This window comes from Vidua chalybeata, chromosome 21 (assembly GCF_026979565.1).
Source record: "Vidua chalybeata isolate OUT-0048 chromosome 21, bVidCha1 merged haplotype, whole genome shotgun sequence".
Classification (NCBI taxonomy): Eukaryota; Metazoa; Chordata; class Aves; order Passeriformes; family Viduidae; genus Vidua; species Vidua chalybeata.
The window spans coordinates 2,035,806-2,062,476 of NC_071550.1; the positions used below are offsets into that span (position 1 = coordinate 2,035,806).

Consider the following 26,671-nt stretch of genomic DNA (forward strand, 5'->3'; position numbering starts at 1 on the left):
TCAAAATTATTTCTGGAACCTTTTACTAAAAGGTCCATCTGCAAAAGATGGCACAAAGAAGGTTTTGGTTTCTAAGGTGTGTTCAGACATGGAGTCTCTACAGCTGCTCTTTAATGTTTTCTTCTTCGTAACAAACCCCACCATTTCTGTTCTTCCCATATTTCATACAAGCTTTATTGTATTAAATATCACCAAAGCAAGGAGTAGGGTCAATGACTGGTCACGATTGTTTTCGGAAATTATTGCACAGCTAATTGGCTATTAACATCATTCCCTCGTTAACATACATCCTGCAGGAGGAAGGAGTTCTTGAAGGCATTGAAGGCACTGAACTTGCTCTGTTTCAAACATTCCTCACACATCCACATCTGCCATTGCTCTCTGCAGGGGATCCACAGCCCAGTAGTCATCGTCCCAGCCCAGGAACCAGCCGGAGAAGGTGGGAGGCTCAAAGCCCTGCTTGACGATGGTCACCGGGGTCCTCTTGTCCCGCGTGGAGGGGTCTGTGTCAATGTAGCGCTTGGCTGGGGACACAGGGAGGGGATCTCACTGAGCACCAGGCCTGCAGAGCAGCAGCTCAGCTGGGGCTAAATGCCTGCCAGAGAGGCAGCTTCACATCGGCCATTTGAACACAAATACCCACTGAAAGTTTGTACCCTATGGTTTTATCTCAGCCTGTCAGAATATAAATTGCCTGAGTCATGATCACACAGTGGGAAAATGAGAAAGGGACAGTTCAGAGAGGAAAATGTGACATTACCAGATTTCAGTGCCTCAGTCTTTTCTTCTTCTTGGGCATCTTTCCCAATCCATACAAAGACCTAAAGATAAAAATATTAATTACTTCAGCAACAATCATTCTCTTTATGAAGGGATAATTTAGATGAAGCCTCAGTGAACAGAGTGTGACACAAAGCAGAAAATCCTCATGTTGGTGTGCCTGGGTTGTTGACCAGCATGACCAAAGCTCTATTGGTCCATAATGGGAGGTTTTTTGCCTACATTTTATCTACATGCATTGTAGACCCTTGAACAAATTCTACACTAGCTCAACGTCAGGGGAAAGTAGCAGATGTTTGAATATTTTTCTACAGAACATCAAAGTTCAGCTCTGAGTTGCCTTGTGGCTGATGTGTGCTGAATCTGTAATACAACAGCACCTCTGGCTATTGTGTCACAGAGCCAATCTGTGCCTATCCTTTGCTCCTCTTGTCCCCCTGTAAATGTGACATACCTGATCCCATGTGTCCAGGAGCATCACATCATCTGTCGCAAGGTCATCCTGAGTCAGATCTCCAGGAACTTCTTCAATCTAGAAAACAGAGGGTTCAGATGAACACAGGCTTCATTTACTTTATCTGCACAGGACAAACCACACAAAGGAAGTAAGGTGGTGGGGGGCTCAGAGCAGCTGGGCCTGAGCTTCTCGCAGCCCTGTCAGGTGGATGCTGGATGAATCCCCGCAGGCACTCACGGTGAAGCGCCCGCTCTTGTTGGAGCACGCGAAGAGACGCGGGGGGTGAGTGTCCATCTTCTTGTCCTTGAGGCGGGGCGAGGTGCGGTACGGAGCTTTGCCACCCAAGGCTGCCCAGAAATTGTCTGGAAAACAGCAAGAGAGACTGATGCTTCTCCTGTTCATGGAACCCACACCAGGGTTATGGTTTGGGCAGGACTTGAAGCATTCTTCCAGGTCAGAAAGTCCCAATGACCTTCAGACATACATGAGAGCACTGTTAAACAGTGAAAATAACCCCATGAAGCCCCTCTTGCCCATGTCCACATCTTTTGTTCTGGGAGACAAAATATCCATGAAATAATTGCTGAGGATGTGCAGCTACACAGAAATGATCACAGACTCCACTGTGACCCCCTCACCTGGCTCTTTGCCCTCAGCAACCTGTACTGGGCGAGCTCCCAGTATCTTCAGCAGCTCCTGTGCTCCTGATTTCTCAGCATTGCTGGCTCCTTGGCCAACCCACAGGAAGGCAGCAGAGGGAGTTTTCAGGACAAAGGCATCATTGGAGTTCAGCTGACTGGCTGTAGGATCCAGCTGAAAAGAAGGAACACTGCAGGTGTCAGGTGTAACCATCCTCCACACAAAGCCTGTTACTTCAAAATCAAACCAGAACCTACAGTTGAATAAACTGCAAACAAGATTTTCCATATGAGCATGTAAGGCTATCAGATGTGCTGTATATTGCCTGTATCCAAGTGATGAGCTAGATTTTCCACATGGGAAGAGTAAATAACTGTTTCAGTGTGTGATTACAGGTACACATGTCCTATAGCAGGAATGCCTGGCTGTCTTTGTGCCAGGCCTGATGATTATAGCAGGAGATTTAGGAGCTCACTGAGGAGCCCATGGCAGAACAGTCCCTGCTGTCAACACTGATCAATCATTAACATGAACTCCTCTGTGTCAACAAGGACAGGCCTCCTGAAGCTGGAAACCTGGGGAGTTCCTGCAGCCATAAACCACTGCCCTCTCCTCACCAGGATTTAATCTCCCCTTTGCTGTTGCACAGAGGCATTTGTGTGCATTTCCCTCAGAGAAGTGGGGCTCTGAACCCACGTCCTGGCCCAAGTTCCTCTTCCATGGAGGGAACAGAACTCTTCAATGGATCATGCTCCCATCATGGGCTGTACACACAACACCACGGCTGACTCTCCCTCCACGTACCTCCACTGCTCTGGTGGCTCCGGAGGTGCTGGAGCGGACCTGGAACAGCCGCGTTGCCGCAGGGGCGCTCTGGCCTCCTTCCCTCGAGGTTCCACCCTTGTAAACAACCAAGGGCTTTCCACCAAACATGCTCATCAGGTGAGGGGGCTCTTTCCCTTGCACTACTCGTTTCTGAAGAAAAAGAAACTTGCTGTCAGTTTTGAGGAACACAAGACTAACCAGGAATGGCTTTTACAACCCTCTGTCGAGCTGGAATATTCACAGAGCACCCAGCTGGGCCAGGTGTTTTATACACATATATATATACACACATATATGTATATATATTCTTTATTTCTCCAGTGTTAGGGTCGTTCTGCTGGGTCTCTTTACCTGCACGGGGCTGCCTCCCAGCTCCTCATCCAGCTGTACTGTGAGGAATGCCGAGGTTGCAATCTCATCCTGTGTGGAGTCGGCGCCCTGCCTGGAGAACAAGGCCGAATCCCAGCTTTATTCTTAACCTTTCCCCCAGCCCCACACCTTACAGAGATCAAGAGGAGGTAAGGAAACCCTTTGTTACTGGATCTCTGCAGCACTTCCTTCAACACAAAGGAGAAATTCCTTATCCTCTATTGTAGCACAGTGAGTACAGGGGGAGATAAGAACCTTTCCTAGATAAGCAGAGCTTGGTCCAAAGAAGGAAGTAATAACCAAGGGGGGGGGGGGGATGGAAAAAAAAAAACCTCACGCAGTAATTCCCTCCACTGTTCCACTTAAAATTAAAACATCCCAGACCTCTGGTATTGTTTTGTTTGCAAGGGAAAGTTAACCAGGGTGAAACTTTATCCCTCAAAGATCCTCTGAAAGCGGGATCCAGCAGTGATGGATTTTCCGAGCGGACTCGCAGCCCCACGCAGCCCCAGCGTTTCCTTGCCCCAGGGTAAGTCCCGTACCAGGTGTAAATGATCTGTCCCCGCTTCCCGTCGTGCTGGTAATCGTACAGGATGATGTAGCTGTCCCCGCCGTAGAACTGCCCGTACGTGGCGGGGTCCACCGGCACCTTCTCGGAGCCTTCAATTCTCCAGATCTGGCGGGAGAGGAGCAGAGGCGCTGCAGAGCGAGCGCGCCGCCGGCCCGCGCTATCCCCAAATTCCGCATCCCGGAGCGGCGGAGCTGCCGCGCCCTCTGCCGGGACCTGACCGGACCAATCCCATCCGCTGCAGCGCCTGGTCCCGAGCGGAGCTTTGAGGCTTTCTTGTAAACAGCCAAAACTCGGCCGGGCCCGCTGTGGGCTTCTGGACAGCCCTCAACCCGTTCAAGCCCAACTCCACCCCTGCTTCTATGCTCAAAGTCATGAAGCCAGATGCTCCAAGACATTCATACACGCGATGGCAACAGGGAGAATAATCAGTAGGAGGAGTAAACCCATGTCCATAGTGCTGGGAAATCGTGGAGTCAGAATCAGCCCCACTTTTCTGCAGGGCTTTCAGGACCCTGCTGCTATTTCTGGTGTCAGAAATTCCCCCAGTAGTTACAAGACCTCAGTGTTGATGGCTCTCTGGACTCCTTTTGTCTTGCTGCTCTTGCAGCAATGCCATCAAGCAGGAAAGAAAAGTTTGGAAAGCTTCCCAGAGGGATTGTGCCACCACTGACCTGTTTCTTGCCAGAGCCATCATCCTCCATGCCGTGCTGGGCAGCCATGGCCTTGGAGCTGTGCAGGGTGGCCGCGTCGAAAGGGACCTGCTCAATCTTGGCAACGTGGCCAGAAACGTGAGGCTGCCCCAGCCCTTCTGTCTGGTCCTTGTCCCGCCAGTTCTTGAAGAATTGCTTGAACAGAGGTGTCTCACCACTCTCAGGGAGGACTTGGATCTGAAAGGAAGGAGCCTTTAGAACCATCTCCCTAAGAACAGCAGGTTTATCTACTCTCTTTCAGGTGATGGAAAAGGTAAAAGAGTATCTGAGAGGAAGAAACTTTTAACTACCAGCTCTGCTGCAGTAAATGCTGCTTTAGCCCAGGAGCAGCACTGCAGAATCTCCCAAAACAGAGCAGATCTCCCACAACAGGAGCCACTCGACAGGGACACGTCACCTGAGCCATCCGTGCTCTGCAGTCCCTGGCCCATGCGGCAGAAAAGTGACCCCAGTGCTTGGTCACTTGGCCACAGTGCTTGGTCACAGGACCTTACCTGGGTGTGTTTGGGATAACCCATCTTGTCAATGAACTCTGAGGCTGTTTTCAGTGCTGCCTTCTTCTCTTCAGAGTTGGCACCTTTGCCTTTAATGAAAATAGAGAGAAGGGGGGTCAGGTTTTTTTACCCAGAGAAGAAACTGTCCCAGGTACCTTCTGCCAAAGTAGAAGGGCCCAGCCTTCCAGATAAATGATGCCAAATAACAAATGACCATTGCTGGATCTCTTTCATGCCTGTTGTGATGGCTGAGAGAGAACAACTGCTTTTCTATTTATGGTATTAATTCTTTTATCCCTGGTTCCCTCAGGTACCTTTCCAAACAAAGATCTTTCCATCTGTGCCGTGGTCCAGGATGAAGCAGTCATCTGTACTCAGGGCTGTCTGGGAGAAGGGGTTCTCATCTGCCACCAGGGACACTGCCATGTTCCCAGCCCCATTGGAGACCTGTGACAGCACAGCAGAGGTCACACAAGGCACCCTCTGCTCCCTGCTGCTCTGTGGCCACAGCTCAGAACTCAGGGAGGGGAAGGGAAATCCAATTGAATGCATTGGCTACTGCAGGCACTATTGTTTTCAAACAGGATAGCTCTGATACAGCAACAGTCTGGCAAAAGCATAACACTTACTCTGAAGATTTAAACTATTTCTAGCAAAGCAGATGCTGCTGGGACCAAGGAGAGATTGGTCCAAAATGGGAAATATCCTCAGTGCAAAGGAAATAGCTTCTAAAGCAAGCCAACTGCACATAGGAACTGAAGGATAACTGGGAACAGCCTCCCTGTATCAAATGGGGTTAAAAATCTGAGTTCCTCTACTGACTGATGCATAAAGTGCCACATAACAAACCATCTTAGCAGATATTCATCCCATGGATACCAGAGTCTGCTTAGAGAAGATTCCTCCCAAGAAGTCTTGGACACTTTTCTCCACTCACACAGCTGATGGCAAATGGCACCTTCCAAGTCATGGCTTCATCTGGGTGTTAGAAAGGGGCAGGTCCTGCTTCTCAGGCTCACTGTTCTGGTTCTTTCCTGTCACCTTCCTTAGACAATGCCTGACAGAGGGAGTTTTCCCCTTTTTCCCTTATTTATTTCACACTCCACCTTTCTCTCAAAAATTCCTGAAAGTCCCAGCTGTCTCACTACAGTCATAAGTGGTGACAAACCAAGAGAAAGTACATGGACATGTAGTGGAAGCAACCAAGGCTCATACATAAAACTTGTTAAGAAGTGGAGTGTGGCAGGAGCAGGACTCAGAGCAGCTCAGCTCCTCTCTGCTACTGCACCTCCATCCAGTTTCACAAAGATCACTCCATTCTCCCCAGAGTTATGTCAGAGTTCCTCATTACCTTGTACAGCTTAGCCAGTTTCCTGTTGGCTGTGTCAGTTTTGGTCTCATCAGAAGCTCCTGCTGGCAAACTGGGCTTTGGTCCCAGAACCTGGGAGGGAGAGAAAAATTATTACCAAGCAGTCCAAGAGGATCTGCTTTCCCAGGTGCTCCAGTCAAGAGAATGAGTGGAAGAGAACTCCAGATCAGTCATGTAAATTCCCTCTGATGTCCCAGCAGGGCAGAGGACCCGGTCTGCACTAAGCACACACACCACCTACCCCACCTTTCTTCCACACACCACACTTGCCACTCCAGCAGGGACAAATGGACAGAGGGAATAACCTGGAGCATTTCCTCGCGCTCGGATCCCTCCTCTGACACGTAGACCTTGGCGCGCCCGTTGCGCTCGTTGTCCCGGATCCCCTTGGCCAGCACCGTGGCCTTCAGCCGCTCCTGGCGGTTGCTCTGGGAGCCACACCATTGGAAGATGTTCTGGGGGAAGGAGAAAGTCGTGTCAGAGCATGACAGCACCTCTCTAGGTGAGGCAGGACTCAGCTGGGACTGAGCTATGTCAGTGTTTCGGGATGCTCAGCACTGAGATGGCTTCACCAGAGTGGGGGAAAATAAAACTTATGTGAAGGTCAGACACCTCCTGCCCCTTGAATTCTGCCACACCCGCCTTTGACGTGGTACTCACACTGCCCAGGTCCAGGATGAAACAATCCCCTGTGTTGAAGCTGTCCCAGCTCACAGGAACCTCCGTGGCCCGGACTGTTCGCCTGCCTTTGACCTGCAGCAGCCTCTGCACAGTGACCTCGTTGGGAACCACGTGCCTGAAGCCAGAAGCCACACCACCAGCCTGGGGGGAAACACAGGAGCAAGGATTCACACCAGGACTGGGGGGAAGAGTGTATTCTCCTGTGTATAACTTGTCCTGCCTACCAGAAATTATCCCAAGCTCAGGATTCACTTTCTCTGCTGATAGACACTGGGAATTATTTATCAATGCAGGCAACAGGACCCTTGTCAGTTACCCTCAAAAAAAGCACAACGAACTTTAAATGAATGAAAGTAACAACAAGCGAGTGGGAAATAAACAAAACAGAAAGATCAGGAAAGTCTCAGACATGAGGAAATGTGAGCACTTTGCAAGCAAGTGACCTGATATCACTTTCCTTGTGCCTTTGGATTCCTAACAGACACAACTGCTTGACTGCATGTTTTCACTTCTATCCCACTTTATTGTGATGGCAGGGAGGAGTAACTCCCACTACTGTTCATCTCCTTTACCAAAACATTGCACATGCTGGCAGGGTGGGCTTAGCACAGAGACAGCAAGGTCAAACTGTTATGCAAGTGGGGAGAAATCAAATCTCCTGGGTAGGCGTTTCCCATTAACTTTACTGCTTCTTAAATTCATTCCAGGTGCCTTGGGACTGTTCTTTCCTCTGCCTCTTGAAGAAAAACAAAACCTTGATTCCTAAAACTTTCTGGGGCTTTCCTTGTGTATTATTAATTCAGCCAAATTTCTCCCACTGGGATCTGCTGTTCTCCACCCTGCTCAGTTCCAACTCATTGAAAACATCTGGCTGAGAATGGGTTTTAAGCAACTGGAAAAAGGGCAATTCTCACTCTCCTGGGAATTGGGCAGGATGCCATTTCTTGCAGACCCAGGTCAGTTGTCACCCACCTTGTATTTGATGCCAGATTTGAAGTAGCCCAGGAAGGTGGGGGACTCGTGGCCCTGCACCTCACGGTGCTGCACAGCCTTCCCCTGCAGGTGCTCATCCATCTGCACAGTGAAGATGGCAGCAGCCCCACGCTCATCCTGAGAGCTTTCATCACCTGAAACACGGAGAGAGACACTGGGAGGGGATGCAGGGTCTGCCTCTGCATTCTACTGTGCAAACACACGAGGAGAAAGCGGATTTAACTGTGATACTGTCAGAGAGCCTGGGGTTTGCGGGCTGTGGGGAAAGCCTCGGCACGGTACTCTGAGACATGGACAGCAGAGGGCACTTAGGAGAGGGAAAAATCCCACTCCCTGATCAGGAGGAACACACCTGACCTCCCTCCTTTCAGGCAGAAAGGATTTCAGCCAGAATTTTCACCTGAGATCTTGTCTTCCCTGTGAACCTCTGCAGAACAGGGACTTGTCCTATTTCCAGGAAAAGCTGGTTTTAGGATCAGAGGTGGCTTTACTCTCTATTGCAGAGACCACACAAACATGTGACATGAGTAGGGCTATTTACCCCCAGAACTGCATTCATTTCCTTGGGAAACATTTCCTGGCCATGGCTGGAGCAGAGAGGCTCAGGGGTCACTCTGGGCTCCCAGGTCTCAGGGACACTCCCAGCACTCACCCAACCAGAAGTGCAGGTCGTACTGGAGGTTCCCGCTGCGCTGCTTGATGGTGTTCAGCACCAGGTAGGAATCTCCAGTGAAGAAGTCTCCGTACAGGTTTTTTGGCACTGGAACCAAATCAAATTTCTCGACCCTCCAGATCTGAAGGCCGGGTTCCTTCCCAGCCTTCAAAAACTCGGCGTGTTCCACCATGCTGACAGGCTGGGGGCGAGACAGAGGCTGCTGTTCAGTGGGCAGGACACAAGGAAGTCTTTAAATGAAATTGCTTCTCATCTCCTAACTTGCTGCACCAGCCAAAAAGTGGAAAGTTTCCTTTTTTCTCGTGCACTGAGTTTTGAAGGGGGGAAAAAATAAGGATGTGTGTGGAAAGCATCCCTCTCCATTGATCACTTAGTGTTAATTTTCACTTCCAATCACCTTTACTTCCTGGTTTATTACTGGCTTATCCTCTTCTAGACTCTGGTCTCTCTCTCTGGATTTTAATCTCTGTATTTTTCTTGCTAATTTATAACTGTTTAGTATGGCACATAAGTGAAGCTTGACATTCCAGGCTGTGGGAAAGAAACCCCTTTTAACTCCACATGTTGTACATCCTGCACAAACATGATTTACAGGTCTTCTAAAACCAAATGGAAAATACTGTGAATATCATTGAATATTTAGATAATTAACAGGCTTCTTAAAGCTTTTCTGTTCTGACCTGTTACTATAACTGCTCCCTTGTAGGAATTACATTAATTTACACAACATCCTGTCCTAAGGACACTGCAATTTTGGTTTAATATGTTTATTGCCATACTTATGCAATATATCAACACAGTGCAATATCCTTTTTTTTTTAACAAACATAATGAACACTTCCTTATAAAAGAATTCACTTTGGTAATTCTAAAAGGAAATAAAACATTTCTGGTGTATTGGCAATGAAGTGTGTCCATCAATCACATCACGCCTTTGAGAGCTATCAGGTAACAGGGAAGAAAACATTACAATATTACATTAGAAGCATTCAGTACTTTGACAAAGAAGATGGTTCACAGCAGCTGATGGAAAAAAAGTAAAATATGCTCAGTTTTCAAGGCAGAAATAAAGAATGTTGCAAGCTAGAAAGCAATATAGTAAGTTAGGTATCAAAGTGATTCCTAAGCTGAAATCAGATATCAAAGATGGAAAAGAATGAACTTTATCGTCATGATTCCAGTCTGCCTGAATCCTCCCAAATTCCCACTGAGACTGGGCAAACCCCTGACAGAGAGCTGAAGGAGATGGATTCCTGTAAGTAGCTGGAACCAGAAGTTTCTCCGTGTTCAGTTGTGATGTTCATCACTTACCACAGCTGAAAGCACAAGAGCTGCTGTAACATATCCAAGCCCTGCCACAGACATGGAGCTGACAGAGTTCAGCTTCAGAGCCATTGTGCAGAAAATGGCGAGGAAAAGATAATTGAAGTCCTTCCTGCCCATTTCTAGGAGCAAAGGGGCTTCTCCCTTCTCCCGCAGAGCTCTGGGGAGTCCCAGCTCCCTGCTCCTCTGGCTGCTGGGGCAGATGAGGGGCAGAAGCCAATCTTTTATCGGGGACAAACACACCCACCCCCTCGGCAGCACAGGGGCGTAACGCGTTTGTGCAAACAATCCTGCTGGAATCCCAGAGCCTCCTGCAGCCTCTCCCAGAGCCCCAGCCCGGCAGGCACTCGCCCCGCACAATGTGCGATCCATTACCGACAGCACAGTCAGGGTCACACGGGCCAAACGTCCCCTCACGGGCAGGAATTCAGAGACACCAGCAACACAGGCAACATTTTGTCAGCTGAGAGCTGGGAAGTTGATGAGACGCAGAGGAACAGCACGGCGGCTCCAGCTGGCAGTGGATGCAGGGAAAGAGACTTTGGGGAAGACAAGGATTCAAGAGCAGCCTGAGGATGGGGGGAATGCACCCTCAGCTCCCTGAAGCTGTCAGAGGAGCAGAGTTCAGCCTGTGAATGAGGGCTGAATGAGCCTCCACACGGCACTGTCAGTAACAATTCGGGAGGCTTTGGGGATGCCCTGATGGGTTTCAGCTCCTGGAGCACAACAGAGCATTCAGAGTCCGGTAGGTGACAGAACAAAAGCTCATTCAGCAATTCAATAATTTCACAACCAAGTATTTCTGAGGGTGTAGCAACACCCTGTGACAGGAACACAGGAGCCATCAAACCTACTCAGCCCAAAGGATTACAACAGGGCTGATTGTAGCACCCCAACAATCTGCCACCAATAAAGAGATTATTCTTACAACTATCTCACACTGCAGCAAGTTCATCTATCATATTTTCCAAATGTTTGCAGCGAGTGAACTGAGCAGGAACCTTCTCCTGTGGCCCTCAGGAACGGAGCAGCCACACAATGTGGAGTCGTCCTGGGCTCTGAACATACCCAGGGGAGAATTCCTGACAGGCTGAGCTTCCCACAGTCAGAATCTATCAAAAGATTCTTAAATAAGGGGCCAAACCCTCCGCCCATAAAACTCCACAACAAAACTTCCACGAAGGAAAGAGCAGACCCTGCTTTGTGCTTTCTCCACTCTCCATGAGGATATTTTCTTTCCCTCTCTCCCAAGAACACTCTGCTGCTCTCTTGTCCAAGCTGATGCATTTTAATTTGAACTGTCACCTTGGCAATGTACCTTTGAAAATTTCACTGGAAAGTCTCAAACTGAAACAGACAATAAAAACAATGTGCTAGTCCTGTTGGTATTTCTGATCTCTGTGAAGGAAGTTCAGAGTGTCAGAGGTTTAAGTCTCAGAGAAAAACATGTTGGAACCTTGACTCTAAGGAAGGCAGCTGTGAAAGGCTTTGGCAGCTGCAGCAAACCCAAAACCAAAATGACTGGGTTGCATAACATTAGAAAGAGATGGGTCCTTTCCAAATGGAAAAATACTCTGGACTTTTTATTGCTAAATTAAATACCTGTATAGTCCCACACCTGGTCAAACCTCACAGACTGAAGGCACAAAGACCCAGGATAATCTTCTTCATTAACATCCCACTGTAGGACATTGTAATCCACAGATATATGCAGACACAAGATTTTTGAAAAAACTTTTATTTAGTCTTCTAATTAATTTGGCATTTTGTAAGCCCCAGCTTGCATTGCCAATGAACTGCAATATATAAATACAGGCAAAAAACTGAAAGAGGGCTACAGTGCATAAATTGCATATTGTAGTGTTCTTTCATAAAATTAATTAATCTGAGCCATTCCTGGAGCGAATAGCTGTAAATCTACCCCAGCAGCTGGTTTGGGTTATCACTGCTGGCAGCAAGTGTTGCATTGTTAAATCAAGCCCCAGAAATGTTTGCTCTGGACATTGTTGTGAGGGCACTTGCCAGCTGAGATGGCCAGGGCCCTACTGAAAAGGGTGTCCTGATGGAGATATGGAAAGCAGGCACTTTTCAAGCTGCTGTTAATAAAAAGTGTCCAGCTTGGTCCCAGAAAGGGTGCTATGCACAGCCAACCTCTTATGCAAAGGACAGTTGTTTAAGGAGAACAAGGAAAGTGCTCGGAATACAGGATTTCAGTGCAGATGGATCAGCTAAATGACACTTGGCTGCATAGTGATGAAAACAAGAACTTGGGAAAATTAGTGCAATGATTTGAGCAACCACTGGAAGACAACAAGCTCATGATGGTCTCCAGATGTGCAGTCACACCAGCAGGACAGGCCAGCCCAGGAATGCCCTGGGATGGAGTCTGGCCTGCAGGAACAATCCCAGGGATTTGCTCCTGGGCACCCAACAGGAAAAGCTCACACTGATGCAAGTCTGTGTCCCACAGACCAATGGCAGCCTGGAGCTGCTGCTCCAGGGAAGTGTGCAATGATCTCCCGAGGCTGGACGCTGTTTGCTTCAGGGGAAGGCCAGGAAGGGCAGAGAGGCCCCCGTGCCTGTGCCCAGCAATCCTGAGCCTGCTGTGCATCCTCCTGGTGAGTGCTGGGCAAACCCCAACTGCTGCTGCAGCTTCCACAGCCTCCCACCTGGGATCAGCTCCTGTCTCTCCTGGTATCCAACCCAAACCACCTTTCCTATTTCCACCCTGCAGCTTGTAACAAACAGCTCTCTTTGCCTCCCTCCCTAAATTCTTCATTTCTGCTCTGCTCCCTCATCCCTGTGGCTGTGCCTCCCTCTCATCTGTCGCAGTCACCTCTGCCCTCCCAGACTGACACCAGCAGCACTTTGGCCATTTGTCTTCACTCTCCTCTGAATTTCTGCCAAGGAGCTGCCCAGTTCTGCACTGCCCAGCACAGTCATACTGAGAGGAATCTCATGTTCCCTTCAGAAAAAACCTGTGGAAACTGAGCCTGGAATCTCTTACTCTGCCTCATCAAATCTGCAAAATCCATTACAGGGAATAAGTAATGTGTGGTTCCTCCACATCAAGTTCACTCTCAATCTTCACACCTACCACCATCTACAGCTTAATGATGTCACTAAAGTCACTTTCTACAAGATGATATCATCCAATACTCACAGCAGGGAAAGAAAGAAAAAATCTTTATTTCATTCAGTAACTAGCTACTAACAAGACAAAAATGAGCACAACATTTTATGTGAGGCCCAGTTGTAATAATTTGTGGCAATTCATATTTGTAATAATTTGTGGCAATTCATACCTGAATATACCCACAAATATAGTCAGGACTTACCTGCACAGGGCTGCTCAGGAAAGCTTGGCTGAATTAAATGAGACAGAAACAAGGGTAGCCCACATCCCCATGTGGTTGTGCTCATTTGCAGCTCTGGCGTCAACTCGTGATGGGTTCAGATAATTTGTCTAAATCTGCTGCATAAACAAAACCCGCACAGGAAGGGCTGCAGCCAACACAACATTTCACCACAGAGCATCCAAACCACCTGCTGCTCACTGCTGGATCAATTCCTGCCTTTCGACATGGCAAAGGCTGTATTTTTGATTTTAATGGATGACACTTGCAGGACATCAAAATAACTTGCAAATACAGACTGAGTTTCTTAAGCATGAGGAGAACAGTAAATCTGAGTAGAGTCTGTATCCACACTACAGTCATGCTGCAAAAATGCCCCTCATACACCAATCCTTATTGTACCCTGGGGGCAAACATTTGCATTTCCACCCAACTAACTCTCTATTTCCTTTAATTTATTTGCCAAACATTGCCTGGAGAATATGAGCTGCTCCAAATAAACAACAATATATGTCCTCAAAAAAGAAAGCCACCCTTATCTCACAGCATTCAGGCCGCCTATACCAAGTGCCAGAAGAGGTAAATTACTGCTGTATTTCTGCTGCAACAACAGGAAAACCCTAAATCCTTGTTTTGCAAGAGGCAAAGGGGTATAATCCTCCTGGCATGATCAGTCTGAGGAAATCTACAGGTTGTGCTTGCCACAGTAACTGCCCAGAGCAAGGGCTGCATTCCTCAGGTCTATAATGGCGATGCTGAAGAGATCACACAAACAAAGACCCAATAAAGTTATTTCCTTGCTTCAGGTTCAGCCCTTTGTGCACTTTGAACACAATCTACACTCTCTGACTACCCATGTAGCCATTTCTTTACTCCCTGATCTGCTGCTGCCCCATAAAAACTCTGATGGATTTACAAAGCTTGTGAGAGTGAACAGCACAGGACCACTTGAGTTCTGACAATCCAAAACTCAGGACATGATGCTGCTGAACACAAAGAAAGTTCAGCACAGGATCCACAGTGATGACAGCACACCCTGAAAATGGAAATATTTGTTTATTCCTTCAGCTTCCCTGCCAAACCAGTATAGAATATCAATAATTCCTCAGTAAACCATTGAAAATACCTCTGGCAGGACTACAGCTTTGTTACCAAGGGGACAGGCATTGAAAAATATCTAAAGTGATGGATTAGTTTTCAGTCTCCAGACAGCCCTAAACTCAAATATACACAAAACTAAATCCAGCCCCTTTCCTTCCATCCCTTGAAGCAGCCAGTAAACAAAGGTTATTTGGGACAAGAAAAAACTGGCATGGGAGAGCCTCCTCCTCCCCAGCCATGGTGACTCCATAAACTATTTCAGCTCTCTGTATGAGGAGCAGCACAGTTAATGGCATTCCCTGCAGCTACATCTTAACAGAAAAGCCACAAATCCAAAAAAATTCAAACTGAGCTGCCTAACTCAGATTAAGAGTCCAGGACATGAAGTCCAGCATTAGCTGTGCAACTGGCAAGTAGGTTTCTTGCATTTGTTAAATTAAGATTCCTACTAAACCACTTGAGCAAGTTAGAAGGCCCAGAAGATATGAGTATTGTTCACTTTTTCCAGCTGTTTGTTTGCACTATGAGTCACATCAGCTCTATTCTGGGCTCTGTACCTTTTGACTACAACCCACTTAGTAAACACAGAGCTTCCAGCCCGATGCACCAAGGCAAAAAACTTCAACCAAAAACCCTGAGTTTCCTCTCAATTGCAGTGATGTAAATTGGGGAGAATATTACTTCCACAGGAGAAACCTTTGGAGATGAGGCAGGTCTGCCATCTGAAACACACCCAGGGAAATCTGCTGATAGAATCAGCTGGTTCAGAGCCCTGCCTTGAGCATAAGTGAGAGCTGAATCATGCACTTAAACACACACAGCACAGGGAAGGCTGCATCAGTGGAAACCACCAACCACTTTCATTCACTGGGGAGCAAAAATAAATCCTGACTTATACTCCAACACAAATCATTGTTCAGTGCTGAAAAAATATTTAAGGAGTGTTTATGTAACACATAATACATAAACCAGCACATTAAAATATGACTACCTCCCCAAATTATGCCCCAGAGAGAGAGCTGCTGGTGACAGCCAGAACACTTTGAGGAAGGCAGTGAAGACATGCCTGTGGTCAGCTGCAGGGAAATGACACAGATGTTCTTCCTCCAGTCTCCAGGTCCTGCCTGTTCAGGGGAAATCATCTGCAACTTTATGCAAACTCTTCTTCCCCAGAGAACAAGCTGATACATTCCTCTGCAGCACAGAAGTTGTTCAATCTGTGATCCATAACCCAAAAGCAACACGTTCTTGCCAGAGAAAGGCTGGAAAGCAGGAGAGATGGCCTAAAACAAGTCCAAAAGGGAAGCACGGAGCGTGGCCTTGCACTCCTCGTGCAGCATCAGGCCAGGCAACAGGGTGAAAGGACTTAGGAGTCATTGCACACGTGGGACAAGGGCAGGAGAGCTACAGGCAGATGTCAGGGTTGAGTATAAGTGAGTAGAAAGCACATAAATGAATTTTGCTAATGCCACAGTGACAGGGCACAGCAGGTCTGGTGTCACCACGGATCCAGTGGGAGTCCCTCAGCTCCTGCCTTCCACAATCAGCTCCACACAGAATTCAACTTCCCACATCAAAAACCTCCACAAGACAAGAAGCAACTCAGGATTAACAAAAATAAGCTTACTTAATACACTTTAAAAAATCAAGGTGCTCCTTCTAGATCAGACAAGGAGCAGAAAGTGAGGCTGAGGGTTCCAGGTTGCTGTGCTCACCTGCTGGCAGGGAACAGTCACAGACCTGTGACTGAAAGCTTCCTCCACTCCTGCCCCAGCACACACAAATGCTGGCAGCTTCTGCACATCTCCACCACCCTCCTCTTCCTCAGGGAGAGACAGGGAGAGACAGGGACACTTCCCGTGAAGTGGCTTCCTTCACAAACACCAACTTCCAAGTAATCACTGTGGAAAGGGAGCTATCAGAGTTCTCCTCTCCATTTTGCCCCAGCTCTCCTGACACAGACAGGTGTGGCCCGGGTGTTAATGACTGTGGCTGAAGATGCAGAGCTTCTCACGCAGGCTGTTCCCAGCTCCAGAGCCACCCAACACAAGGCATGGGAAGCAGCAGAGCCAGGAATGCCCGGAGCTCCCATCCCGCCGGGCACAGCCACAAGAGGGCAATGCTGGAAACACACATGCCAAAATCATCCCTTCCTCCTGGGAGCTACGTGATTAACAGGAGAGGGTTTCGTTCTATTTCATCTCAAGCAGGATTCGGGCTCTGGCGTGGAGGAGCCACAAGGATTGTGAGAGCAGACAGCCCGAAAGAAGGGAAAGTCCTCACGGTGCCAGTGCACCGTGACAGTGCACGGTGACATGGCACTCCTACCCCTCAGAGGACGATGACAAGAAGGAGGGGACAAGAACTAAGCCCTGGCTGTCCCCTCCTCGGGCAGCTTTCGGGGCTTTTTTTTTTTTTTTTTTTGGGAAGACGATCCGAACTTTTGTGGGGTGTGAGCAAAGGAAGGGTTTGGAGGTGCCCTTGGAAGAGCCCCCCCAGCCCGGTTTTCTGTGCCCTGCAGCCACTCCTCTGCTGGGTTTCGTTCTATTTCATCTCAAGCAGGATTCGGGCTCTGGTGTGGAGGAGCCACAAGGATTGTCCGAGCAGACAGCCCGAAAGAAGGGAAAGTCCTCACGGTGCCAGTGCTCACTGCAGCAGCCTCTGTCCATCTTGAGAGATCCCAGGATGATTCATTTCCTCCAGTGTTTTAAAGATGCTGTTTTGAATTGTAGCTGTACTTTTACTGCATGTGGAAACACTGAGTAAATAACATATGTCTAAACTTTGGGTTTGGACAGTGTCCCACTGCCTGACTGCCCTAATACAGACAAACTCTTGTTTCTCCCCCTCCAGTTGTGCTGGGACCTCAGCTGAGATCGGTTCCAGCTCTCCAGGTTCTCAGTGGGAGGTGAATGAGGAACAAAAAAAGAGAAAAGGAAAGACCAAAACCACGGTCTATAGTCAGAAAAGAACACTTTGAAACAGACAAAAGGAAAAAAAAAATATAAATCTTCAGAGTCCATACCATCTAACCCTTCCATCCAGACACCACCACATCCCAAATATTGACCACAAAAACCGGACAACCTGGAATATCCTGACTGAGAATGCAGCTGCTCACCAAGTCCCAAAGCTGGGGAAACTGAACGAAGTAAAATAAAGGTCGTTCTCCAGAGGGCAGTGTGAGATCCCCAGAATACCAACCAAACCAGGCACTCCCATGCCACAGCACCACCAGGCTCCCTGAGGGGCCCGGATCCAGAATGGCCATTCCAAGCTGGCATTTCCAGACAGCCCGGCACTGCAAAGCAGCCCGGAGCTCTGCTTAACTCCACTATGTCAGAGCTCTATTTAACCTTGCAAATGCATCATCAGTGGATAATCAGAGATAAATACCTGGGTGTCCTGCTGAGACAGGCTGCTTTTCCTGACTTCTCTGAGCACACTTTCCTTCCCTGAGCAGGTGTGAAGTACTGGGCTGACATTTAATGGACACTGCGTGCCCTGATTTCATCTCTGCTGGGATTTCTCAGTGCCACAGTACCAGCGCCCTGGCACAGCCCTGGAGCAGGGTGCACACACCGCTGGACACAGGCGGGGCCGTGCTGAGCACTCCGGCATCTCCCTGCTGCCACGGGCAGGAACACCCTGCTGCAGGGCAAACAGAGGCACCCAGCAGAGTCTGACAGCTGATAAGAGCCCGATGAATCTGCTCTGGCCATTGGCGCTAAGAGGGTGTAGGACACAGTGTCAATATTGAAAATCTGCCAACGCCCGTGACCTGCTGGGAAGCAGAGCTGAGGCAGAGGCAAAACCTCTGAAATCCAGGCCTGGCGCACGCACGGGGCTCGGACACTCCCACCAGCGGTCCATTTGCCTTTCTCCTCCTCACTCAAGCACCTGAACGAAGTCAGAAACCCATGATCCAGACACTTCCCCACGGCCAAAGTCACAAGGACAGACCTGAGGCAAAGTGCCTGAGCACTTTTCCATTCTCATCTCTGTGCAAACATCTGCTGCGAGACAGTGCTGAGCCAGCTCTGCCGTGCCCCGGGGCTGTCTCCGGCTGCATTCCCTTCTCCCACTGCTTCGTGGAGCCTCCTGCAGAAAAACACTTCCCGAACTGCCAGGCCCCAGCTTTCAGCTCAATAGCTGTGCACTATCCCCACCTAGGGAGCTTGTGGCTGACACAGGGAAAATAGCTCCAGCATGGCTCACAGCTGAGAGCTCCAGCAAGTTCAGTGCTTTTATGGGAAAAGAATTAATCATCCGGAGCATTTCTTTCTGATTCCCTTAGGCTTCTTAGTGTCTGAAGTGATTAATTAATGATTAAGGGACTGAATAGACACACACTTGAACTAATGCTGTGAGAAGCAGAACAAATGAGGTGACAGAGGCACACAAAGAGCTCCACAAAAGCTTCACAAAAAAGGTAACTTGAGGTTTTCTTCCTAATGCAAAACCTCAGTGACCTCTGAAAGCCACTGCACAAGACATCCTTTGAGTCTTGAGTTAAAAAAGTTCCAAAGCAGATTAGAAGTAAGCATATAAAATATCAATATATACAATTTTCTTTTCAGTTGAAATTGCTAGAAGGGATATCAAATACCTGGTCCAGAGAAGCAGGCAATCACTAACCAACAGAAATAATACACAGCTTGTTACAGACAAATTGTCCATATCAGAATCTGCTGCCTTTTCAGGGAAAACATTTGATAATAATCAAGCGGAGGCAGAGACACACTCAGAAATTGATCATTCACATGATAATTCCCGAGTGCTGTGGAAGGGAACAGAAAACAAGAGCAGCTGCAGGAGTTATTGTACCCAAGCCACTTCATATCTGTGTTTAACCACGTTCTGCTTTACTGCAACCAAACTGCAAAACTTGATCACCTCAGCTTAAAGAACAAAAAGTTTCTTTAGGTCTCCAGATTGCAAAGTAAAAAAGGGAAATAGTTGTTTTGTGAAGCTGCACATTTCTGTCCAAAGTCCTCTTTCCCATGCATGCCACTCAGCAGCAACACTAATGTCTGGGACTGGATTAAAATGGAAAGTTTGTATTTGTAAGTGAGCTGAAAGCAGATCTAAATCCTGAGCACTAAATATGTCACAGGGCTATTTTAAAAATGGTTTGGTTCCCAGCAGAATTCTGTAAAACACCCAAGCTACAACAAAAAGTTATTTTAGCTGAATGTGGGATGGGGGAAAGCACTGGCCCAGTGTGGGTCAGCAGCTGAACCTGCTGCTCCTTGTCCCCCCAGAGGAAGGTCCTGACCCCTTCCCTGGCTCAGAGGCTCGGTGACAATGCTGCCCACACCACCAACGCTGGATGTGGCTGCAGCACTCCCAAAATTAGAGAAATCATTACAAAAACAGCCCTGCACTGGAACACATCAGGCAGCCTTTTAGCCAGATCTGGCAGCAATCCCCCCTGGTGACATTATCAGAGCCATGAACCTGGATTGCAGAGTGTTCCCATTCCTGCTCTGCTGATGAAAAGAGCAAATTCACAACGGGTTGGATTTGTGCCTGTAAAGTCCAAGTTAAACTAGCAGCAGCAGCAGTAGCATTTCTGCCTTGTCACCCTTTCGACATTCAGAAGCAGCCAAAGATTGATGGCTGGTTCCATTTCCCCACTGTTTCCCCCACAGCACTGGAATTTCACCCAGCCAGAGAAAGCCTCCGCTCTGCCAAGAGCCAGAGTCATTCCTCTGGGGACACTGCAGGTACTCAGCTCTCACTAAAACTCAGCTGAACTCTCTAACAACCACTGGAAAATCTCTCCCTGTCTTTAAACATGCAACATTTCAGGCGCTCACCATCCACTCGTGCCACTAGAGGTGTAACTAAGATTCCCACCCTCTCTTCCTGCTGAATTCCAGTGAAATCCACGGAGCTGGACTTCCCAGCACTCCAGCAAGCCTGCTGATGGTACAGATGGTCACTGACAGCCCGGGCTGGTGCCAGGCCAGCGTTCCCATCATCTGCTCTGGAGATGGACAGAGCTCAACCAGAGCCTGAAAGCACAGCCAGCCCGGGCACTGGGGTGGGCAGGGAGGCGGCGCCGATGCCAGCAGCGCCCATCCCACGGAGCAGATGTTAAACGGGGCTGGCTTCTGCCTCCCTCTGCTCCTGCACAGGCTAAGCTTCCATCTCCCATCTCTCCGTGGCAGAAACTATGGAATAAACTGTCTCGTGGCCAGGAGAAACCAGTTGCAATAACCTGTGAGAGACCATTCCTCAGTACTCAGGTTTCGCTTCATTTTTCCAGATGGATGTTATAAGGCACTCTGTAAAGCAGTTTGAGAAGCCCAAAGGAGGAGAGGCATCGAAGGAACCCCCACCCCCTCTGACTCCAGAGCAGGACACCCTGAGCTGAGCCATGCTCTACTCTCACAAAAGAAATAAAGGATTTTTTTTTTTTGCCGATAAACTTGCATCATGCAGAGTTGCTAGTGGAAAATGGAAATTGTAATGATCAGTGAGAAAAATAAGAGACTTAAGGGGAAACAAGGCTAGTATCATCCTGGTTAGCAAAGTCGGATTTTTTACATCCAAGAGCAAATAACATTCAAAGCAGTTTTATTCCAAGAGGGATCTACTTACTAATGAGGCCTCCTTGAAACAAGTCATCCCCATAACTTTTTTTTTTTAACACTCTTCCTAGGAAACATTTTAAATATGTTTTCAGTGTCTACATTTTTTGAATTTCTATTCAAACAGAGCTTTCAAACATTCTTCCCCCAGGCAAGGAACAAAACAAACAAGCCCCCAGTGTTCCCATCACCACTCGCACAGCTTTCACCGGCGTTCACAGGCGCACCGGCCTTGCGGGGGACTCCTCCGCCCCTCGGCCCGGCGGGACGGGAACCGCTCCTGGGCGGCAGCGCTCCCGCGGAGCCCGGCACAGCCTGGCGCAGCCTCGCAGATGCCGCAGGAAACGCCCCGGGACAGGACCGGGAACAGGACCCGGGAGCGCGGCCCCCTCCCTCCGTCCCCTCCGAGTCCCCGTTCCCTCCGCCCGGCCGTGCGGCGAGGAGCCGGGGAGAGCCCCGGCAGCCGCTCCCGGCCCTACCTGGTGCTGGCACTCGCGGGCAGAGGCAGCTGCGGGGCCGGGCAGGGCAGGGCAGGGCCGGGCAGAGCCGGGCAGCCCCAGGGGCGGGATCCGGAGCTCCGCCGCCTCCGCCCCGCCGCCCGCCTCCCTGGGCGCGGCCGCGGGACCGCGGGGACACGGGCACCGGGACACGGGCACCGGGACCCCGGCACCGGGACCCCGGCACCGGGACACGGGCACCGGGATACGGGCACCGGGACACGGACACCGGGACACGGGCACCGGGACCCCGGCACCGGAACACGGGCACCGGGACACGGGCACCGGGACCCCGGCACCGGGACCCCGGCACCGGGACACGGGCACCGGGACACGGGCACCGGGACCCCGGCACTGGGACCCCGGCACCGGGACACGGACACCGGGACATGGGCACCGGGACCCCGGCACCGGGACACGGGCACCGGGACCCCGGCACCGGGACCCCGGCACCGGAACACGGGCACCGGGACACGGGCACGGCTCACCTGGGTGCCCGGGCCCAGTTTACCTGGCACAGGTACCCCGCCAGCCTGTGCTGGTACCGCCCATGCCCCCTGGCCCCAGTGGGGCTGAAGCCACCCGTGTGTTCCTGGGATCCCTGCACGGCCAGGCCTCTCCTGCCCTTCGGCTGCCGCATCTTCCCGTCTCGTCAGTTCCAGACAACGTTTCAATGCCTCGCTGCATGAATTTCATTGCTTGTTTTTGTCATTTTCATGCAGTTATTGGTACGTCCGCAGCAGAGCACGCGTACGGGGGGCCTGCAGTACAGTCTCCTTATGGATGGCATCATTAATCAAAGGTCACTCTAGGGTACAGTGTGGGATGTGCCAGTAACCCATCCCCGCGGGCTGGGAGCACAGCCCGATCCCGGGCAGCACTGCCGGCACCGGCACTGGCCGTGCCCTGGAGGCCAGTGACCTCTTCCTTCCTGTCCCCTATTTATAGCAGCCCTGTCCCTGCAGCCAGCGCTGGTGTGGATGCACAGACAAGCGTGTACAGATCTATTCTCGGCCCTGAGCCACGCAAAGCCCAGTTCTGATGCTCAGTGTTCCTCAGAACAGCTCCCTCACCACAGTGAGTGCCCCTGGGCACTGTGTGAGTAGAGATCTGGGGAACAAATTGGGATTACATAGGTAATGACTTATAATTGTTGGTTAGATAACCCATTTAAGCTCCTAAGAAGTTTGGTGTAACAATAAATTACTTGAACATTGTTAAGTACACACAAAAACACGGACCTTATGGCTCATGTGCTTGGGAATATCACACAGAGCACACTTCATCCCTCCTGTGGTTGTTGTGTTTGAAGTTTGAGAAAAGAACATGATCCTTCAGAGCAATTTGGCAGGAAGCATTTTCTCTGAAACATTGTATGTAACAACACATCTGAGAGCGAGTCAGACATCTCCAACGGCACTGAGAAACAACAGAAATTTCTAACTCCTTGCATTTTTTATGGAGGTTTTCCTTGACACTACCAGTGAGTAGTGGCAAATCTAAGGCAGGCAGGCAGGCCACAGACAGCTGTTGTTTTCCTTTCTCTCTCTCCATCATGTAATCAGAGAATTGTCTTGTGCTCTTGAGAGGAGCACTGTACCGAGACAGTGCCACCCTGCAGTGGGTTCTCACAAAAACGGTTTCTATGCCACCAACAATGCCTCCACTTGCTGCTGGAATTGTGTGGAACAAAGACATGGTTATTCATAAAGCCAGTGGTGGGTATTTCTCCTCTGTCATGCCTGTAACTGAAGAAGTTTTTTGTTATGCTCTTGTGTATGAGAACATTATTAACCAGAATATTTTAGGTGGGCTAAGAACCATCTGCCATTTTGATTCTGAAGTCTGGGAGAACTGTGCATAACCAAACCTTTCATTAAATCAGGAACATCCTTTACAAAGAGGCACTGACACTGCACAATCACACAGATTCTGTTCCTATAACTCATCTACTTGATGTTCTGCATCATGTTCATATCCTATCATGCATTTGTAACATCATTACACAGCTAAACCGAAAATTCTTCACCTGTCCATCAAATATGATTAATGCAAAATGACTTAGCCTTTTGAAAACACTGTGTTCAATTACTTTAAGTACTGTTAAATTGTAATGTTTCCATGGAAATTTTAGGTCCCTGTTTCCACTGTTCAGCTGGAAATGCAGCTACACTTGTGCTGCTGAGGGTAGAAAAGTGACACCTTGGCACGCTGAACCATTTGAGGGAGTTTCTTTCCAAGATGCAACCTCTCAGTGCAGAGAGTGAGATGTGGGACCAGACACGGTCAGAGCAGAATCAAGAGTCTCTTGATGTCAGAAACCACTGTGGTTGATGAGAAGGGCAGAAAGGTTTTCAGGGAGCCTTGTGCTGAGGCACTGCAAAGTCCTTCAGAAGGAAACACCTTGAGGTGGGGCACAAACCCTTAGAGGTTGTTGCTGTCAGCTCCAGAGGTTGCTTTCTGTCCAGAAGCAGCTCTGTGTGGATCAAATCCTGCCTTGTGCAAGGTGATTGACTCACAAAGCCTTTCACCACTGCCAGGATCTGGTCTCTGGGCATGTTGTCATGTCAGCCAGGAAACCACAGCACTTGCATGCCTTTGAAAAGCAGTTGCTGGTATTTTTGCAGGCATTTCTATTGCTACAATTTGGTTTTGTACTAAAATATAAGCTACTTGCTAAGGACGCATCGAAGTATGAATGCTTGAGGAATACACTCAAGGCATCAGAGTTGAAAGGTGAACTCCAAAATAAGTCAGATGAAGTCAGTAAAGCTCAGATTTATCTTCAGTCAGGATAAAAGGAGTCATGGTGAGCACTGACCCCTCAAGTGGGCTTGCTGCTGTATGTATTTGGAAGTATTCCTCAATATTAATGTTGAAGTTCCTGTGGAAAGGGGTACACTTCCATTCCATACTGCCATTCCCACAAAATATTGACAGAGAGAATCCAGCTGAGCTGCATCTACTGACACCAGAATTACCATTGGCCCAAATGTTCTTCTATCATTAATCAGTTTAATTTGAAGCTTTGAGGTTGTAGAAGTGCCAATGGCCTTGGGCTGCCTATTTTACATGAGATGAAGGAACTAAAAAAGATAAAGAAGGAACTAAAAAAAAAAAACCTTGACCGCAGGAACATTTCTACAGACACCACAAAACTGAAATGGTAAGAGATGAAAGGAGAACTGGGCAACTCAAAAATAAAATACAAGTAAAGACCAGTTAGTCATCTGTGACCAATCCAGTGTTACGTGATCGACTCCCACAGAGTGTATTTCAAACTAGTTCCTGAAAAATCCCATGTTTCTCCCCTCTGTCTCCGTCTAGAGAAACTTGAGCAAAGCCACAAGATGAAGCTGGGGTTCAGGGGAAGAAGACAGACACACAAACCTGACTTTAGCTACTTTTTATTGTCTGTTTGTGGCCTGACAGTTTAAATTCTGACAGTCTGGCCTGCTTACTGCTGTCCTCAGGGAAAAAAGAGTGTTGCAGATAAAAAATTCCATTCAATCCCACACTCTTCATGAATGCTGATGTGTAATTTAATCACATTTAGGTTTATTTTCTTACAAGGATGCATTCTAAAGAAGGAAGCAGATCCTGCAGATCACTCTATGTAATTTATTTGCAAAGAAGAAAATCCTCAAACCTTCTATCAAGTGCATTAACTCGGAGTCTTTACTTTTCCTGGGGTTTGTGGTACAGAAATAAACCCAAGAGCAAGGCTCACGTGACCAGAAAATTCGGATGCTGCTCCCTCTTGACAGAAAGAGACACGTGGAAAAGGCTTTTCAAGAGTGGACTGACCCAGCAGAAATCCACAGGGAAGGGTGGGACCATAGAGGAGGATTCCATCCCTGGCAATTTGGTATTGTTACCAATTTAGTGGGTTTTAATTACTGTTTTTAGGTTCTGTCCAGATGTTCACAATGAATGGGCTGAAGTCAGCCTTTTCTCAATAACTGTTGTTGAAAAACTGCTGCAGGCTTTCAAGCACTCACAAGAATAAAGAACCAAAGAAATGCAGATGCTGTTACTCCATCCTTCTCGCTCATGTCTTCTGTTAACTTTAAACTTTGTTGGAATATTTGAGCAGAGCATATAAAAGCAGGAGTTTTGAAGCAAATCTGTATTGCCTTTTAGATCACCTCAGAAAGGAAGGCAGTTTTACATAAAATATATTTGGGAATTTCAGTTAAAAAGCTGAATCTTACTCACATTTAGGTAATGGCTTTTAATTTTGTTGCAGGTAAGAAACAAAAGCAATTCTATCCCAAAACTGCTTCTCATTTCTGTTCACAACTAAAACTCCCCTCAAGCCAGACTCCAGATTAAAGTGATTTTCCGAGCTGTTGAGTAATCCTGAGCTGTCTCCACGGGCACTGCAGGGGGAAGTGCCACCCTGTGAGTGTGGCTGGAGAGGTGCAGCGGGTGAGCAAACCCACGGGGAGCCTGTGCCTGCCTGGGGGAAAGGGCTGCTGCAATTCCCCCTGGAAAAGAAGCTGCAGCTCCAATCAGCCACCCCCACCCTGGGCAGGCTGTGCTCCCATTGCCCTTCCCGTGGATAACAGCAATAATTACCTGGACGAGCTCCCTCTTGTAAAAGCAGGGAAGCTCACCCTGCCTGCCTGACTCTCCCAACACTGAACCACGGACAGAGAAGTCCTCAATGTATTTTCGTGTGTGATATTTGAACAATTCTGGATTTAAAAAAAAAAAAAAACCCTCTCATTACAGTGTCTGTGTTAATAGAATAATACCTGGGGCAGTAGCAGGGAAGTGTGCTTTCCTCAAGTCAGTAAACCAGACTGCAACTGTGTCACAACAGTCAGGTCATTTTCCGTTTAAAGGCTCCCTCTCGTGGAAATCATTCTCACTGGCTCGTTTTGACCTATTTTTCTAGTAAAAGTCACTCCATATAAGGTTTTGCAAAACTTGAAAAGGATTCTGTTGCACACTGTTATCTGTTTTGAAGTTGGAACGCTGACAATAACTGACAGGAGTCCTACATCTCTACTACATCGCCAGCAGGTTTTGTATTCTTCTATTGAATCTTTGCTTTTTATCACTCAGAGATTTGTTTAGCATGTGGATAAAGGGGAAAAGAATTCTAATTGTTTTTCATCAGTGCTTTTCACTCTATGAGGTTTCTGCCCAGACAACATGGAGTGTTATCTACCATGCAGTTTCTCCCTGGTAGAGGTTGAGTAATAATTAGGGGGTGGCTGATTCAT

General features: G+C 48.4%; 1 protein-coding gene across 3 annotated transcripts; it reads right to left on the reverse strand.

Annotated features, from left to right (window-relative positions):
- Positions 1 to 93: 93 nt before the first annotated feature.
- On the reverse strand, positions 94 to 21,484 carry GSN (gelsolin). Of its 3 annotated transcripts, none has more exons than XM_053961906.1 (17): positions 21,420 to 21,484; positions 8,541 to 8,742; positions 7,868 to 8,022; positions 6,875 to 7,036; positions 6,520 to 6,669; positions 6,197 to 6,286; positions 5,160 to 5,292; positions 4,846 to 4,934; positions 4,313 to 4,528; positions 3,613 to 3,746; positions 3,053 to 3,143; positions 2,681 to 2,851; positions 1,876 to 2,050; positions 1,475 to 1,599; positions 1,235 to 1,312; positions 761 to 821; positions 94 to 524 (listed from the first exon to the last, which is right to left on the reverse strand). In XM_053961906.1, the coding sequence occupies exons 2-17, from the start codon at positions 8,731 to 8,733 to the stop codon at positions 355 to 357; spliced, it is 2,193 nt and encodes a 730-aa protein (XP_053817881.1). In that variant the 5' UTR covers positions 8,734 to 8,742; positions 21,420 to 21,484; the 3' UTR covers positions 94 to 354. The 3 variants fall into 3 exon arrangements, with proteins under 3 accessions (XP_053817881.1, XP_053817880.1, XP_053817879.1); XM_053961905.1 differs by lacking the exon at positions 21,420 to 21,484 and adding an exon at positions 20,951 to 20,992; XM_053961904.1 differs by lacking the exon at positions 21,420 to 21,484 and adding an exon at positions 9,873 to 10,077.
- Positions 21,485 to 26,671: the final 5,187 nt, after the last annotated feature.